Raw genomic sequence first — 16,539 nt, 5'->3', positions numbered from 1 at the left:
GTTGATAAAACTGCAGCTTTGATAAGTGCGAGAAGGCATAAGTAAAGATTGTGCCTGGGGGTTCTCAGCAACTGAAGACAAGTCTTGTGGAAAGCAAATGCGGTGCTCAGTGCGGGCCGAGCACACAGAGGGTTTCATCAGAAGTAGAACGTGCTGGGCGGTGCCGTCTCCATCCTCTGAGGCTAGCCCTAGTTTCGTGGAGATGTTTATTATTGATAGAGGTGGATGATAGCCTTGGGATGAATTGCATAATCTAGAGCCGCCTCTAATGGATACAGGAAATGGATCAGGCTATCAGTCAAGTCTCTATGGATGAAGGATGTGTCTGTATTTGTATGTGTCTTTCTTTTGTGTGTGTGTGTGTGTGTGTGTGTGTGTGTGTGTGTGTGTGCATTCCTCTGTGTGTGTGTGTGTGTGTGTGTGTGTATTTGCACTAAGGCTGGGCAATACTCCTGTCAACTAACCATCAGCACATATATAGCAAATCCCTAATAATATGCATTGTGTGGATGTGATTACCCTGAAATGAGTCTTTTAGATGCACAAGAAGGACAATTTTTACATTTTAAAGGTTTTAACTCAACCAGTGCTGGAAAAAAAACCCCAACAACATAGAAGGTTGTGGAGCTTTTCCAATGTGAGTCTACAGCACACAATACTGAGATGTAGACAGACGCAGAAAAAATAACCATCAGTCTCAGAGGATTGGTCTGTGAAATGTCAGGTGTGTTTACTTTTCTTTATGAGCTAAGCTCTAAATATATTTGAAATCAGTTTGAACACAACTACAAATGCATTGCATCAATCTCACGAAGAAGTTGAATGAAGGTTATCTTCTTAGCAGCAATTTTCTAGCAATAATGATATTAGTGACATTGCTCTAAATTGTTGGCATGCAGTGGTAAAAAGAGTGAAATAATGTGGGGTTAACCTGTGCCGCAACCCTGCAGAAATTAGCTCCACTTGCTGAGTGAATAGCATTGTTGTAGGTAACTATTGATCCTTTATTGATTCCATAATGTTTCCGTTTTCTTCGGGCTGCTCTGGCGCTCTTTTTTCTTTCCCTTTTTTTTCACGAACCTGCCTGATTACAGTGATTTCTTACCACATAATGTCTGTTTTGTCCAGTGTGGAGCAATAATATCAAGTTTGCTTGCAAGGGTACTTTCGAAAGTATTGATCATTTGGTGTACAGATTTTCCCAATTAAGTACAATAAGTTCAGCTTCAGTTCTTCTAGAGTAGTGTTTTGCCTGCAGACACCTGTGGCTGTTGAGATAAAATGAACAGAAAATCAAAAATACAGAGTAATGGGCAGACATAGTTAATATCTAACACCAGTGGTTCTAGGTTTAGTCGATATCCACGGCTTAGCCCAGAAGCCTTTTATAGGCCAAGGAGTCTGGGGAGATCATTTGACAGATAAATACGGCAAATGAAATATTACACACTGGAAAATATAGGTTAAGAGGAGGAATTTAAGAATTTTATATATTAAATAAAAAATGTAATATTGATCACTCTTTTTTTAGATTTAAAAAAATAGATAAAATCCCCTGTTTCCGCTCGGCTTGGACTATTCCACATCACCCCTAGTAACCTATAACCAATGGACTGAACCATCTTGCACCTGCACTGTAATTGCAGGATCAGTCGGATCCACACTGTTAACTGACCGGGTGGTGGTTCTCTTGTTTGTGGACGTGTGTGAAACTGTAAGTTGGCATTTATCCTTAGTGTTCAAACAGTTAAATGATTGCATAGTTACGCCCAAAACATTGCAGTTATTACTAAAACATAACGTTAATTCACTGGAGCCGTCGAGGCAGCACAAGGCACTTCCTGTGAAATTTTATTTATATAATATAGCCCACTCTCGATTTGTGTTGTACATTTTCAGCATTTATCGGTTCCTATCTAGGTGGCATTTGTAGGGTGCAAGCAATTGTGATTATTGCATCAGTATTGTAGCATTTTCCATATTTAGACTGCAGGAATGTTTAGCCAATAGAGGGCAGCATACGCCAGCTAACAGTAGGCTACTAATTTTACTAACATTAAACTAACGGTACATTTATTCACAATACTACCCACGTATGTCGATGTGTTTACCTTTTATTACATAATATTATTTTATTTATTATTATTTGTGTTGTGTATTTCCAGCACACTTTCTGCTGAAAGTGGTATGAAGTTCAGGATAGTGTAAAGACAGGAGTATCTGCTGGAGCACACTAAAGCATATACACAGTGTTCCTTATAAAGAAAAAATAAAACACCGATGCAGATTTGTACACAGCTTACTCTCCGTTGTGGCTTCTCTAAGGCAGCTAAGTGACTGGTCCATTTTTCTTGCTCTATATTTTCTATACTTCATAGACTCCACTTTTGGTCTCTCCCTCTCTGACCTGTTGCTGTTGACGATGATTATGTGCGTCTATCGGTAAATCAGAGGTAGTGAACACCGACTGTAAACAGTGCATTAGGCTGCATTTTGTTGGGCACTCTCTCTTACTGGCTTTACACCTCTATCAGCCCAGATATTCTCCTCCACCCTTTGAAGAGATTGAACAAATGGAACAGCTTTAAGCTTTAATGTAGCATTTTGCACAAAATCCACCTCTCCTCTGATGTCTCTACATCATCCATCCTAATGTGTTGCTGTCTGGATAACTAGGCTGCACTTGAGCCTTCGTCTGATAGCTACTGTACTGTTTGCTCCTGAAGCACATGTTTCTTTATTGTATAAGAGAGAGATTCTGCAAAACAAGCCCCAATCCACTCAAGTCACTTAAACACCACAGAAAGTGGAGAATTTTCCTATATACCCCATATGAGAAGAAGGGGCAGACGCGGTGGTTTCAGTCAGTAAGTGGGTGTGGTGGGTTATTTTTAGGCCAATATTCTGAGACTAAAGTCATATATTTGTTAAGAAATGTTGGATATTCTCAGTCACAAATTTACGAGAAAAAATATCTGAAAAATTGTGTCTTAGGAACACTGAGAGAAAGTCAGTCTATATAAGGATGTCATATACATAGTTTCTGCATTCATTTGAATAGCCAGGATCATTAATAGTCATTACAACATTTTACAGTCATTTTACATTTTTTTTATATAGTACAGCAGACAGAAAACTTTATTATGGATAAAACATTATTTTTCTAAATTGTATTATTATTTTTTGTCACTTTTAGGCATCTGTTGAAATGTTGATGTTGTTGACACTCCCCAAAATAGGTAACTTGTAATGCATCTAGGTAAATAAAAAGGACTTTTCCTTAAGGCAGAACAGATGCTTTTCTTTTGTTGTGCAGTCCACATCACAGTCTGAGGATTCCTTCAATAACATGGTTAGAAATTGTTTTCTTATCATGTACCCGTGAGGTTTCTAGCAGCATGCTACACTGGAGGCATGGCTATAGTCTGATATCAGGCTAGGCTGAGCGGGTTGTAGTGGACACTGGCAGTGTGGAGTTGAAATCTAACAACACTGTTAACTGGTGCTTCAAAATCTCCAAGAGACTCGGGAGGAGTTCGCAACAGGTGGAAGAGGAGGGCACCGGCCTTTTCTCTACTTCTTAAGGTGTACTTCATTGGTGCACAAACAGTGTCAGATCTGCTCTCAACTCCATATGTTTCTGTGTCTCCCCCCTGATGGCTTTGGATACACTTAGACATTTCAAAGGAAGGATTTGAAGGCCATGTAATACAATTTTGCATAGCACCTTAGCTCCCAGCTGGGATCAGTGGATTCCATCCTCTTGAACCAGTTTTCTGCGCCCCCTGAAAATGTCAAAGTTGTCATTGGAATTCATTCTATATGCCACACATGCTGATGAAGGGATTGCAGTGTAGTGAAGCATTTCATACCCCTGTTTTATGTTGAAGTAGTGCCTGAGATGCTTGCACAGAAAGGTTCCTAAGAGTGTCCTTTAGCTGAAATCCCTTTTCAGCAGTTCTGAGCCACTGACTCTGTATTTAGGAGAATACTCAACAGGCCCACATTCATAATCATTCTCTTGAGGACGTAAGAGTGAAACCTGTTAAGTTTGCCTTGTTATACAACTTGCAGTTGAATCATGCTTTGTTTTTTTGGCTTTATTCATACAAAATTGTTGTCTCCCACTGTTAAATTGTCAACATAATTGCATTCATTTAGATGTGAGCTTGGCAGTATTCTTGAAGATAACATTAGCAGGGTAAGCATTATGCTTCTCAGATACTGTAGCCTCATCGTACCAACTCTGCCTGTGTCTGCATGTTGGAGTGGAGCTTTTGTAATATGAAGGGCTGTCTCAAACAAGTTAGGGGGCATGGAAGTAAGTAGAACCTGAGCAATACTGGGGTTTTGCAGTTCTTATTGGTATTGATAACATATCACCTGATTGTCATTTATCATTTACAATATCCCATGAATTGGAATTCTTAATGGCTGTTTTGTTAAACACTGCTTTCATAATGTGTCCAAACATTTGCTACATTTTCACGAGTTGGATTTTCATGGTGGTTTTAGACACAAATAATATAACTTGTGAATTAACCTAATAACTGAGGCGGTAAGATGTTGGTCGGTATCCATGTTGACGTATGGTTCCTATTTCTGTTGGAGGTTAGCAAGTGCGTCAAGCAGTTTACATGTTTATTTATACCCACCACATTAATACAGATTGCCTACCAGCTGTGATTGTGACCTCATATGAAGTAACACCCTGCACTGAAGTGACTACGGTGGGGCAGAGGGGTGTTGTCAACCAGGTTCTTGTTTTTAGATGTAGCCTTAGCTTGCCTTGCTCTCTCTAGTGTAATACTTGATGGTAAAATGGTAAAGCTTAGTCTTCGCTCAGAGTTAGCAATAGGGCTGACAGTGACTGCTTTAGATGGGGATCAAAAAGGACTGAACAGGTTTTTAAGTTGCAGCCCTGTCATATGAGCAGATGGTCCTAGTTAGACATTAGTCTTGAGCGTGAGCAGAGGGAGGAGAAGTATTCAGTCTAGGGCTAAGTCCATACCAGTAGGCTGGCCTGGGACTAAGAGTTGCTGACAGAAAGGCTGCAACATTAAGTCCATTTGAGTTAAGACCATCTCAGGGAATAGCATCTGCCAGATTGCTGCATATGCAGCAGTCCCTTGCTGTGTTAGCATAGCAGCACTCTAAATTTGCCCAACTGAGCCAGTCGTATCACTAGCTTGGGATATGGTCTCTGTTGATACTTGATGCAGCTGCTGTCTAAGTTTGATGAAAGTGGCACCGTGTTTTAGGGCAGTGTTAGAAGCTGAAGTGCCTGTAATCTCCTGTTGATGACACATATCAAATGCTTTACGCCTTTAGACATTTTGTCAGAAATGGAGGATCCGTACAGTGACATATGGCCTCGCTTGATCAGTAAATTATTAAAAAACAAAAAGTTACAGCAGAATAACTTAAAATGTCAAATTATAATAATCATCTAAACACAGTCTAAGAACATATTAACACAAATCCTACAATGCATACAGTGTTGAAACAATGTGTATAAATGTATTCATGGCCATTTCTTTAGTGTAAGTACTGTATTAAATGTTCATTGTGGTTTAACATTGTACCTATGTATGCTTATACAGACTTTATCTTTTGACTGCTAGTGTCAGTAAAACCTTCATCTTTAGAAATTAGAATAAACACCAGGATATTTTCAGGTATGTCATTTACTGCTTAGCAACCTTGTCTTGCACCTGCAGGTAGTTAATTGGCCCACATAGAAAGAATACATGTAATAGCAGCAGAGTATATTAATGGTGATTACTAGTTGTGGAGCTTTTCATTCACTTTATTGACAGGACAGTAGAGAGAGACAAGAAAGGCAGGAGGCGAGAGGGGGGGCGACATGCAGCAAATGGCCTCGGACTGTATTCTAACCTGGGCCTCAGCAGTTAGGACTCAGCCTTGACACATGGTACACAGAGAGCTATGCTTCTGGTGTTTTTGTTTGTAATGTTTAATTAACCCCTGTAGAATGGGAACTGAAGGCTAAAAGCCCCTGGGCACAGAAGTTGTGGCCGCGGCGGTAAATGTTTTGTCGTTTGTTTCCCATACTCTCCACTGAGCTGGATCTCAATAAGTTGTGAAGACGTGGCCTTATTGACATGCAGAGCACAAAGTTAGTTTTTGATGCATTTATGTCCAGAGCCAAAGAATGTAATACTGCATGTAGGAAACTTGCTGCTGAAATCATTTCTTTTTGAAAGCTATGGAATATATTTACTTCCATATTCCATGGCAAAGTACAAGTGCGAAGTACAACATGGCTCCCACTGCCGCCGACGAAAGCTTTTTCCCCAGTTTGTCCAAAGTAAGCACATGTGGTGTAATATCACAGAACTGGACCGTCTCTGTACCCCAGCTGTGCCTTGAAATTTTCACTCATGAATTTCGAAATTGATCTTTACATATTGTAACCTCTTATATAATGATCAGAGACTGAAGCCTGTAACAGGGCTCTAGAGGCTCACCCACTCATCATTATGTGTCTGTGCACTGAAAATTTTGCTATGATGAGAGTGTTGGTGCTGAGGCAAGTACAGCACCTGCTGGCTTGGTGGAATGCTTTGTATATGCAGATTATTCACAAGGGGCAGTTGTTTGGTCATTATCTGACCAGGTCTGCAATATAATATGGAGAACTGTGCCGATAGGAAAATAGCTGCTACCCTACTTCTTCCCATGGGACAATCTTTGTCTGTATTTTAAAAATCAGTCAGTTTAGTGCTGCATTCAGAGGCAAGTTAATCAGTCCAGCAAGCTTCTTCTAAGTCTATAGGCAGTGGAGAAAATAGCTTTTTGTTGTCACACCGAAAGCACACCATGCAGTGAGTGTTAACTATGGTGATCAAGCCAAAGCAGAAGGGGTAGAGACTGAGGTTGAATCCACAAGTAAATGCACTGATTGACTGCACTCATGTAGCGCATTGTCTTCTGACCACTGAAAGCGCTCACATTTACCCATTCACACACTGATGGCAGAGGCTGCCATGCAAGGTGCCAACTCCTTATCAGAAACAACTAACTCACTCACATTTCCTTCGATGGCACAGCAAAAGGAGCAATTTGGGGTTCAGTATCTTGCCCAGGGACACTTCAAAAGGCAGAGGGAGGAGGCGGGGATCACACCGCCAACCTTCTGATTAGTGGATGACCCGCTTTATCTCCTGAGCCACATCCGCTCCTGTGAGGATAAAATGGATGATGGGATTAAATGCCAGCTAGGGCCAGTGACTGCAGTAATGTGGGGGCCATATAGGATGCTTAAACAAACACTCAACAGGCAAAGTTACAAGATCTAAGATAAGGTTTCACTGACCATGAGGTGCACAGGGATCTTGAGAGGACTTTGGAATCTGCTCCTCTACATTGACAAACATTACTTGAGGCATCGGTAAGGTTGTCCCCCTGGGTCCCTCCCTGTAAAGGTATTTAAAGTACAGTTACCTGGCATCATGGGGCAGACCCATGGGGCTGACTGAGGCCACCCTGCAGGGACCATAGAACTGCAGGGACTCCCAGCTGATGTTTGGGAACACTTTTGTGTCTGCTGTGAGAAACTTAGAAAGGTTGCAAATACCTACTCTGTTGCCACCATACACTGGCCTGTCAGAAGGACTGCAAGCTAGCCAATTATCTAACTGAAGGCTAAAAGCTATTAGTATTAGTAGTACTATCTATTTACCATTAATAGCCACTTGATACAGTTAGCAAAAATCCCTCTTCTTCGCTGGTCCTAAATCTGATTGGCCTTCTCTCTACCAGAATCAGAATGTCATACAGAGCTAGCTGATCATAGAAAGGTTTTTAATGTCTGTATAAGTGACATTTCTTGTTGGAAAGTTGATCAAACAACTACAAAGAAACGTAAAACGTCCACAAAGAGATGCAAAATGATCTCAAAGAGGCATTTTTTTTCATAGTCCAGCAATGGCTGTAGGCTATTTGGTGTTACAACTAGCAGCTAGTAATTGATATTATGTATTTAAATATTTAAAGTTGTTAATTTGGCGTTCACTGAATAAATAATGCAATGCTCAATTACTCAATTCAGTTATTCAATCAGAACGTGTTACCCTTCTCTGTATGTCCACAGGGCAGATACCTGTACACAGACTGACAGCATGTTATGTCTGGCCAGCAGATGTAGTGACTCAGCTGAAAGCCTGTAAATAAAGAGAGCGAGCACCAAAGCGCTGATAAAATTCAAGGGCTTAAATGTCTGTAACTTTATCTTCTGTTCTAAAACTTTGGAACGCTGTTATCAGACATATCTTTTGTTGCACGCTCTCTCTCTCTCTCCTCTTGCTATTTGATTCCACCACAATGACGACTGTTGTATTTTGGTCCGTTTCAGATCAATGTGATTTAGCAATGCCACCAGAAAGAGAAATGTAACTCTATGAACTTTAATGTAATGACTCCACACACTACATGTTTTACTGTTTATCAATACAAATATATTTTATTATATTATTATATGTTATATATTTTTAGTGCAAGCCACACAGTTGTCCAAATAAATCCAATGCAGTAAAGTAAAAGACCAACAAAATGAGAAAAGGTTCACTTCGTCATCAAACTGCCTCAATCTAAAGGTCCAGTGTGTAACATTTAGGAGGATCTATTGGCAGAAATGGAATATAATATTCATAGGTATGTTTTTATGAGTGTAAAATCACCTGAATATGTGATTTGTTGTGTTTTTGTTACCATATAATTAGGTTTTAATATCTACAAATGCCATGTTGAACCACTATGTTTTTAGTTTTTTTCAAACTTTTTCATTTTAAAGATTGCTTTTCAAGATATTAAGATTTGGTTGTTAGTGGCACGACTTATAGTTTTTACTTTGCATCTAAACTAAAAGATACATTTTTAAATATAAATGAGTGCATCATTTAAAATGACAAAGTTTTAGAAGCACACGTCTAAAACATTTTGAATTGTTGTTCAGAATGACAGTTGCTGTGCTGCTGTTCACACATACTTGGTGAGACTTCTAGCTACAAGATCTGCAAATATCTGACTAATGGTTGCTTGGAATAATGATCATTTTTGCATGCGTGGAGATTTCGGAGTTTGGGTGGAGTGGAGCAACATTGGACGGATGAGTCATTTGTTTTCTCGCTTATTGATGCTGATATCCTGTCATGTTTGCTCTTGCTGCATTTCGCAGAGCTCTGCCCCTCAAATTGGCATGCTCCTTCCCTCAGCTACATGGTCACGCACTGATGCGTGCACTTGCCTTCAGTTTGCATCTCTCCTCTCCTTTGTCTCCCACTCGTATGGTTTCCTCTCATGCGGTTTCTGTTGTGCATTCCCTCACCACTCCCCCACATCGTTCCTCATTCCTGTCATTCCTATCGTCCTATCATCCTCCTGCCCCCATCACCTACACTTTCTCACCTCTCAATCTCATCCTTCTTACCCCCTCTACGCCATGACCCTGCTGGCCTCCCTGCATCTCCTTTCCTCTATTTCTTGTACCTCCCTCTTTTCCCTCACGTCTTCCTTCATACCTGCTTTTTCACTCTCCATTCCCTCTACTCCTCTGCCTCCCCTCCTCCTCCCACCACCTGTCTTTGTTCCACCCCTGTCAGCCGGCAGTTATGTCGGATGCTCAGTGAAGTCAGCATTGGGAGCTGCTATGGAGGCATAGAATGAATGATGATGGTCCTGCTTGTTTTGCAAGGTTGTTGTGTGTTGTGACCTGCTAAGGCGCAGATGCCTTTTTTGTACAAAGTGCTCCGACGGTGGAAGCGTCGGTTGCCGTGTGTGTGTTTCTGTGCATGTGTGTGATGCACCGATCCCAGGCAGGTAGGGAGACAACAGGTCCTGGCTGTGGTCCCAAAGCTTAGCTCTTGGAACTCAGATGAAGGGAGTTGAGGGTAGGCAGAACCACAGCAGCCCCTGCAGGAGGTTTGTGGAAACTGAATTTCTAGAGACAAAAAAAAAACCAGAATGGGTGGGAAAAGATATGAAATGACATGGGAGAACAATATAAACTAGCTTAAATGTACACAACATGCAAATGTAAGTCTTGACAGAAATGCATGACCAAGTGCACTTAAGATCACCTGCTTTAATACCTGTGCATTCTCTTCCATATTTCCTGTCACTGAGCCACTCCAGTCACACGAGAACACAAGACCATCGACACCTCTGCTGTCCCCGTGTTCTCGGTCGAGACGCCACGCGACTGTCCAGGTTTTGTCACAGCGGAGGTGTGGGGCAATGTCTGCGACTTTTGCAAAGCCTGAGCCAGCGGGCACAGAAGGCCGTGCCATATGGCCCTGGCCAATGGCCCCCACTGCCTTGTCTGCAGAGAACTGTGGTGGATCAAATTTTCTCACCTTCTGTCTCATTCACCCCCCTCTCATTAACATACTTCATTTTTCCTCCTCCTGAATCTTGCTTCAAATGGCCCTATCTTTCAAAGAATTATCCCAGATTTTTTTTGACACTATTGTCTTTTTTCATTTACATTTACTTGACAGTCGCCTGGGCAGACATACAGTAAAGTGCAACAGCTGACGAAGCTTGTATTTGCAGACCGTCAACATCACACGCTGCTAGGTATCAAGAAATTCAAGGATCAAAGCTGCAGCGCCCTGACAATGGCTATAACAAGGAAGGCTTTTGTCTCTATTATGGTCATGTGCTGTGTAAAGAAGTGCTGTGTGAAAAAATACGAGTCAGTTTGAAAGTTTGACATCAGTAACCTCAGCCCGCTCTCTTTGTCACTCACGTCAAGTGAAGTCCCAGATGAATAAATAAGAACTTGGCAGATAAGTGTCAAAGTTTTTTTCAACAGGACTGATTGAAGATCAGTTGAAAGATTCAGTCAAGGTAAAGTGGTGCAAATAATTTATGTCTTGTCTGGCTGTCTTATTTTATGTTTGGCAGTCTATTTACGCTCCATACCTGTCTAAGTTGCTCACTTTTGGTCTGCCTCACCTAAAATATAAAAGGGATACAAGTATTTCTAGGTGAGACTATAATTTGCACACAGCTGCAGCCTCCATCTTGCACCTCCTCTCTAGGAGACGGAGGTTTTGAATCACCCATCCTCTCTTCACTCCTCTGCTTTCCGCAGGGGTGAGAGCCAAATACTTGGGAAGATCAAGAGATGGGGTGGGGAGGGGGTTTTCACGGGAAAGAAGGCACTCTTAAAAGATACCCGCAGGGTTCTGCCGGGCAGCTTTCCCTTCCGTTGCATCACGCCTGGCATAAAGTGAGAGTCCCCAGGTTAAGAACAGCCTGAGCCAGATGGGAGAGAGTGTGAGAGTGAGGGGAGGAGGGGGAGACGGAGGGGAAGGATAGAGGATGGCAAAAAAGCGCGGGCCCTGCAGTAAGCTATTCCAAGCGCCTTTGTGGGGTTGCCATTTTTTCATTCTATCCCGCTCTCCTTTGAGGGGATTTTCTATTCCTCTCCCTCTCTCTGTCTGTGTCCCCATTTCTTTTTCTCATTCTTTTTTTTTTAATTTTATGATGTTCTTTTTTTTTTTTGCCTTGGTTTCTTCAGGCGCTGTGGTTCTTTTTTATCGTGCCAAGTTTGTTGAGCCAGGGCTCCATCTCTCTCTCTCTCGCTCTCTCTCTCGCTCTCTCTCTTTCACTAACCATCTCCATCTCACTTCTGTATTTTTCTTTACTTTTATTACCCCTCAGTCTCCTTCTGTCTCTCTCTCATCCATTTCCACTGACTTCTTCTCCCCCCAAGCCCAATTTCAGTCATCAGGTTTGCCTCTTCTCTGCAGCCTCTTTCCTTCCTGCATCTCAATTCCTTTGATCAAGAGCCAGTGTGCAGTTTCTCTTTCCCTTCTATACTCCTCTTCCTCCATTTACTCTCTTTTGTGTATTGTGCTGTTTTGTTTTTTTTTTCCCTCAGCAAGTCAAAAACGCACTTGATTGTTATGATGCTCCTCCTGGGCTCCTGAATCAATGGCATGGTTATTTTTGCACTTATCCTTGCGGCCATCAGACCTTGTGTGTCTGTGTCTCAGATGGCATCCACGCTGAGCAGCCAGATTTGAGTTCATGTGTGAAAACAATTTACGTTTACCCTCCTCTTTTCTCTCTCCGCACCCAAAACACCTGAACAATAGGAACGTTGCTAAATCTCTTCTTCTTTGTCCTCTTTTGGTTGCCAAACAACAAAACTTACAACCAATGCCTGGTAAGGAATAGGAGAGACAGATGATACTCTGCTCAGTCTCAGCTAAACTTCAGTTCCCTCCTACTCTGTCTGACCAGTGATCGCCTATAGAATATACTGTGTTTTATACAGCCTAACTCTCAGTTTAGTTGTTACCATTTACATATTTTTATGTTCCTGTTGTCACACACTTAACAAGCGTGAAATAGTGTCATGATCCCTGTCAGGAAGCACCCACCTTCTTAACAACCATATGTTGACCATTTTTGATTTGTTTTCTTTCTGCCCTTTGAGAGAAACTGCCCAGAGAAGGGGAACATTCTCTCTGAAACAATTTTAAGTTTCAAGTTTTCAGTCGGTGTACAGTTGTCATTAAAATTCTATTTATTTGTTAAAAGGATTCTAAAGAAATGTTACGGTCATCAAAGACGAAACCTGTTCTTTCAGAGTTTGTGTCCTCAGCAGAACCACTTTTATGTCTGAGTAGGAGGAATTGTGAAATTGAAGTTTACTGAAGGACGTAAGGAGAGGTTTTGTCATTATATTGGTTTTTTTTTTACCTTTTCCTGATAGGACAGTTTAAATTAGGGACTACTACTACCACTACATATATGAGTACAATGGGGTGGGGTAGAGATATGTACCCGGTGCAAATGCAGTAAATGGCTGCCTGCCACTGTAAGCATTAATGCCAGTGTTATGTTTTGTCCCCCTCACTTTTCCCATGCTTCCTTTCTGCGCAGCTTATAACAACTGCTGCTCATAAATGCTGCCTGTTAACCATGCAAACAGTAACTCCTGCACTACTGTGCTGAATAATGTCTATAAAATCACTTTTTAATAATCCAAATGACTTTTTACAAATAAACATAAATGCAGGTCAATGACAACACCTGTAATGTGTGATCGGCTATACTGACTGATTTAAAATGAGTGCTCATAGAGTGGGTTAGAGATGGCAAAGTTTTTCTCTTCACTACATCATAACACCTGACTGTATCACAGCAGGATTGTGCCATGATATTTACAAAGCCCCCTTTTTCCTGTCCATGTTAACACTTGAGGCAGGGACAAAATGGAAAGAAAACAATACATTTTTCCAGTTTAACTGGTTTGGTGTGAGCCTGTATCTGCTATGTTGTTGTGTCACATGCCTGACTTGCATATGTGTTAACGCCTCTCCATACTCATGTCCTTTTGAGAGAGCCATGTAATGTTCTGTGAGGGCACAGCCAGATGATTTGGGCCAGTGAGAAGAGATTCCAGGTCAATCCATTAGAGACTTAAAGGGGAACAGAAGTGGAGACAAAGAGCCATGAGCTCCTTAGCCCGGTTCCTGTGGGGACTTTCAAGCAAGCCCCTTGTCCTTGTGATGTCACACCCAGCAGGAACACATTTTCACACATTGCCCATTTTTTCAGCAGTTTAAAATTTAATCAGGTTATGGCGCTGTGACTACAGAGCGAGAATTTCACAGGACCTTCTGATGGCCATTCCTTCTTCCCAGGGAATAGAGGGGGATGTTTCTCAATTGAATAATCACGTTTGTTATTCCTGCAGTGTAGCACAGGCGAATCAATATAGAAATCAAATGAATATCTCTCCTCTACAGACCCCCAAAAAATGAAAACCAAGACTCTGCGCTCTGGTGCCATCAGTCATCTGAAAAATCTAGAGTTGCTCCGAAGCCAACAATCCATGTGGGGAAATAAATGAGTAATGTTCTCCCTTATCTTAGCAGCTATTTTGCTCTGTGCCCTTGAGCAAGTCACTTAACCTGCTACTGCTCCAGTGGAGCAGCTGTAGATGCTGGCCATTTTTCTGAAGTTATACATGCAGCATGAATATGATGCATTGAAGTGCGTGGCAAATCTTTTGCAAAATTTGAAAACAATTTAACTGACTAAATGAGCAACAGCAAAGTTAAAAAAAAGTCTGTAGGTAGTATTTATCAAGAATTTAAAACTCAAAAACTCAACTGTGTTTTCTGATTCAAATGTCGCTAAATGCTGATTGGTGCATAGTCATCACCTGATCCCTGTCAGCTTTAAACAGTGAGACAAGCACAGAGAAAAACAAAAATCTCTCTTGTAAAAAAAAAAAAAAAAACTGTCCTAACTTTGGCAGAAATGAACGTGTTCATGTAGAATCCTGTCACTCATAGTAAGAAGCTGATTGAGAAAATTTTCCAGGGCCTTTATAATTGTGACATGACTGTGATGATTTGTCAGTTCCATAATTAAACACAATGCTGACGAGGCACGTGTCCAACTGTTATTTGTGACTGAATGTGGATAGTCATCTCCAAACTAATTTGTGGATCTGTCAAACTGCCAAATGTGCAGACTGCTTACGATGATAAAGTATCCTGTATTTGTTATTTCCTGTATAATTTAATTGCCGCATGTATCTGTATACAACAGTGCTTCTACAGTGGCTCATTTTATTTAACAACTTATCATGAACTAGTTATAATCTATATAAGTTAAACAAAAAAAACTTGTTTGCAACTGTTACCAAAGTTACCAAAATTTACATTGCACAGCTAAAAAGCTTATGTGCTGCTCCACTAATCAGAAGGTTGGCAGTTCAATGACGAAGTGTCTTTGAGCAAGATACTGAACCCTGAATTAGCCTTTGTCATCACTGTATGAATGGGTGAATGCGACATGTACAGTGCTTTGACTGGACTAGAAAGGTGCTATACAAGTACCATCCATTTACCATTTTAATTTTCCTTTTTAAAGGTACGCTATTATTAGTATTTATTGTTCATTTGTGGATTATATTAGTATAGCTCACAATGTCCCTCTTTCATTCCATTTGAAAACACTACCAAGGTGAGCAGAGAAGTTGGCTGGCAAATGCAAATACAATGACAAAATCAGTCATTTGATTTGTAAAGTGGCATTAATGAAATGGAGTTGACCCTTATCAAAGCCTCACATACAGCGTTTGACTAAGTACTTAGCAGTGTTAAATAAGTATATACAAGGTCAAGACAGTGACAACTATACCGGAAATCTGACTGGTGATTGAACACATGCATATTTGAGGACACTCAAATATGATAACCTTAATGTCCTCAACACCTCAACTTTCGAATGCTTATCTGCTAACCTGTTTTCTCCTCTCCTCTCCGCAGTGCAACAATGACTATGCCCCGGTGTGCGGCTCCAACAATCAGAACTACCAGAACGAGTGTTTCCTGCGCAGGGATGCCTGCAAGCAGCAGTCTGAAGTACTTATTATGTCAGAAGGCGCCTGTCCTGCTGGTATGTACCTTTACATTATGGCGCCTACACAGATGTATACACACGCAAACACACACACACACACACACACACACACACACACACACACACACACACACACATACATACAGAGGAGCACTGATGCCAACACTCCCCTGCAGTACACACTGAACATTTACAGAAAAGAAGATAACACTAACTGAATATTTCCTGCACAGTTGTCTGTAAGCATGCAGATGATAAAGCAAATATAGAGCTAGGATGCTAGAAATGTAATCCAATTTGAACATTATATATACTGTAGTACAGTTTTCAGGCTTACATATTATAATCATCAATATATGCAAATGCTCCCAGTAGATGGGATTCAGTAATTACAGGGTGATGCATTGCTTCAAAGGAATTACAAAAAAAAAGGCATGATGAAAAAGTTGCTAAAGGTGACAGACTGACGTAATATCCCCAAGTTAAGTGTAACAAGCCGAACTACAATGACAGTGACAAGTATCGTCATTGAACAGATGAAGATTGCATCATGCCAGATAATGTCCTCACAAGAAAATGAAGACAGCATTTGGCCAAGAGGCCTGTTGAGCAATGCAGAGAGTTTAACAAGTTAATTATACAGTTTATTTAAATGCGGTGTGTTAAACAGAAAGTGAAAAAAAAAACCTTGACAGCTGTGACCTTTCGTTATGTAATGTTTAAATAATTGTCAAAAGGCATAAAATGTAAATACTTGCCAAATTGTCATAGGTAGTTACTGTAACACTGTTGCCAAGAGGCATGCTCAATAAAGCAGAAAATTGAATGACTGAATCACACATCATCTTGATGGCCATTTCATTTTTGTCTCGATTGTGTAGACATTTTGTTTTCTTTCATCTTCTTCAAAGAGTACTTGAATTAATTCTGTAAAGGATCCAGTGAAGCTACTTGAATTTTCTTCAAATAAATACTTGTTGTATGACTATTTTCTCAAGTACAAAAAAGAATGTTTTAATGAATGTTTTAATGATGTGCTCGCAGCTTTGTAATGGCAAACAATGCGTTAAATGTGACACTGACGGTTTTATTATTCTGTATTTTCTGAGGACCTATTAGTTG

The 16,539-nt window shown here is 40.8% G+C and overlaps 1 protein-coding gene across 1 annotated transcript in view; it reads left to right on the top strand.

Annotated features, from left to right (window-relative positions):
* tmeff2a (transmembrane protein with EGF-like and two follistatin-like domains 2a) overlaps positions 1-16,539 on the top strand; it is a 101,263-nt gene that overhangs the window by 24,307 nt on the left and 60,417 nt on the right. The window contains exon 3 of the mRNA XM_051405006.1: positions 15,324-15,453. Within this exon, the coding sequence (XP_051260966.1) occupies positions 15,324-15,453 (130 nt within the window). The remainder of the gene's footprint in view (positions 1-15,323; positions 15,454-16,539) is intronic.

This window comes from Dicentrarchus labrax, unplaced genomic scaffold (assembly GCF_905237075.1).
Source record: "Dicentrarchus labrax unplaced genomic scaffold, dlabrax2021, whole genome shotgun sequence".
Classification (NCBI taxonomy): domain Eukaryota; kingdom Metazoa; phylum Chordata; class Actinopteri; family Moronidae; genus Dicentrarchus; species Dicentrarchus labrax.
The sequence above is the reverse complement of the archived record's forward strand: the minus strand, read 5'-3'. Positions and strand labels throughout refer to the sequence as shown.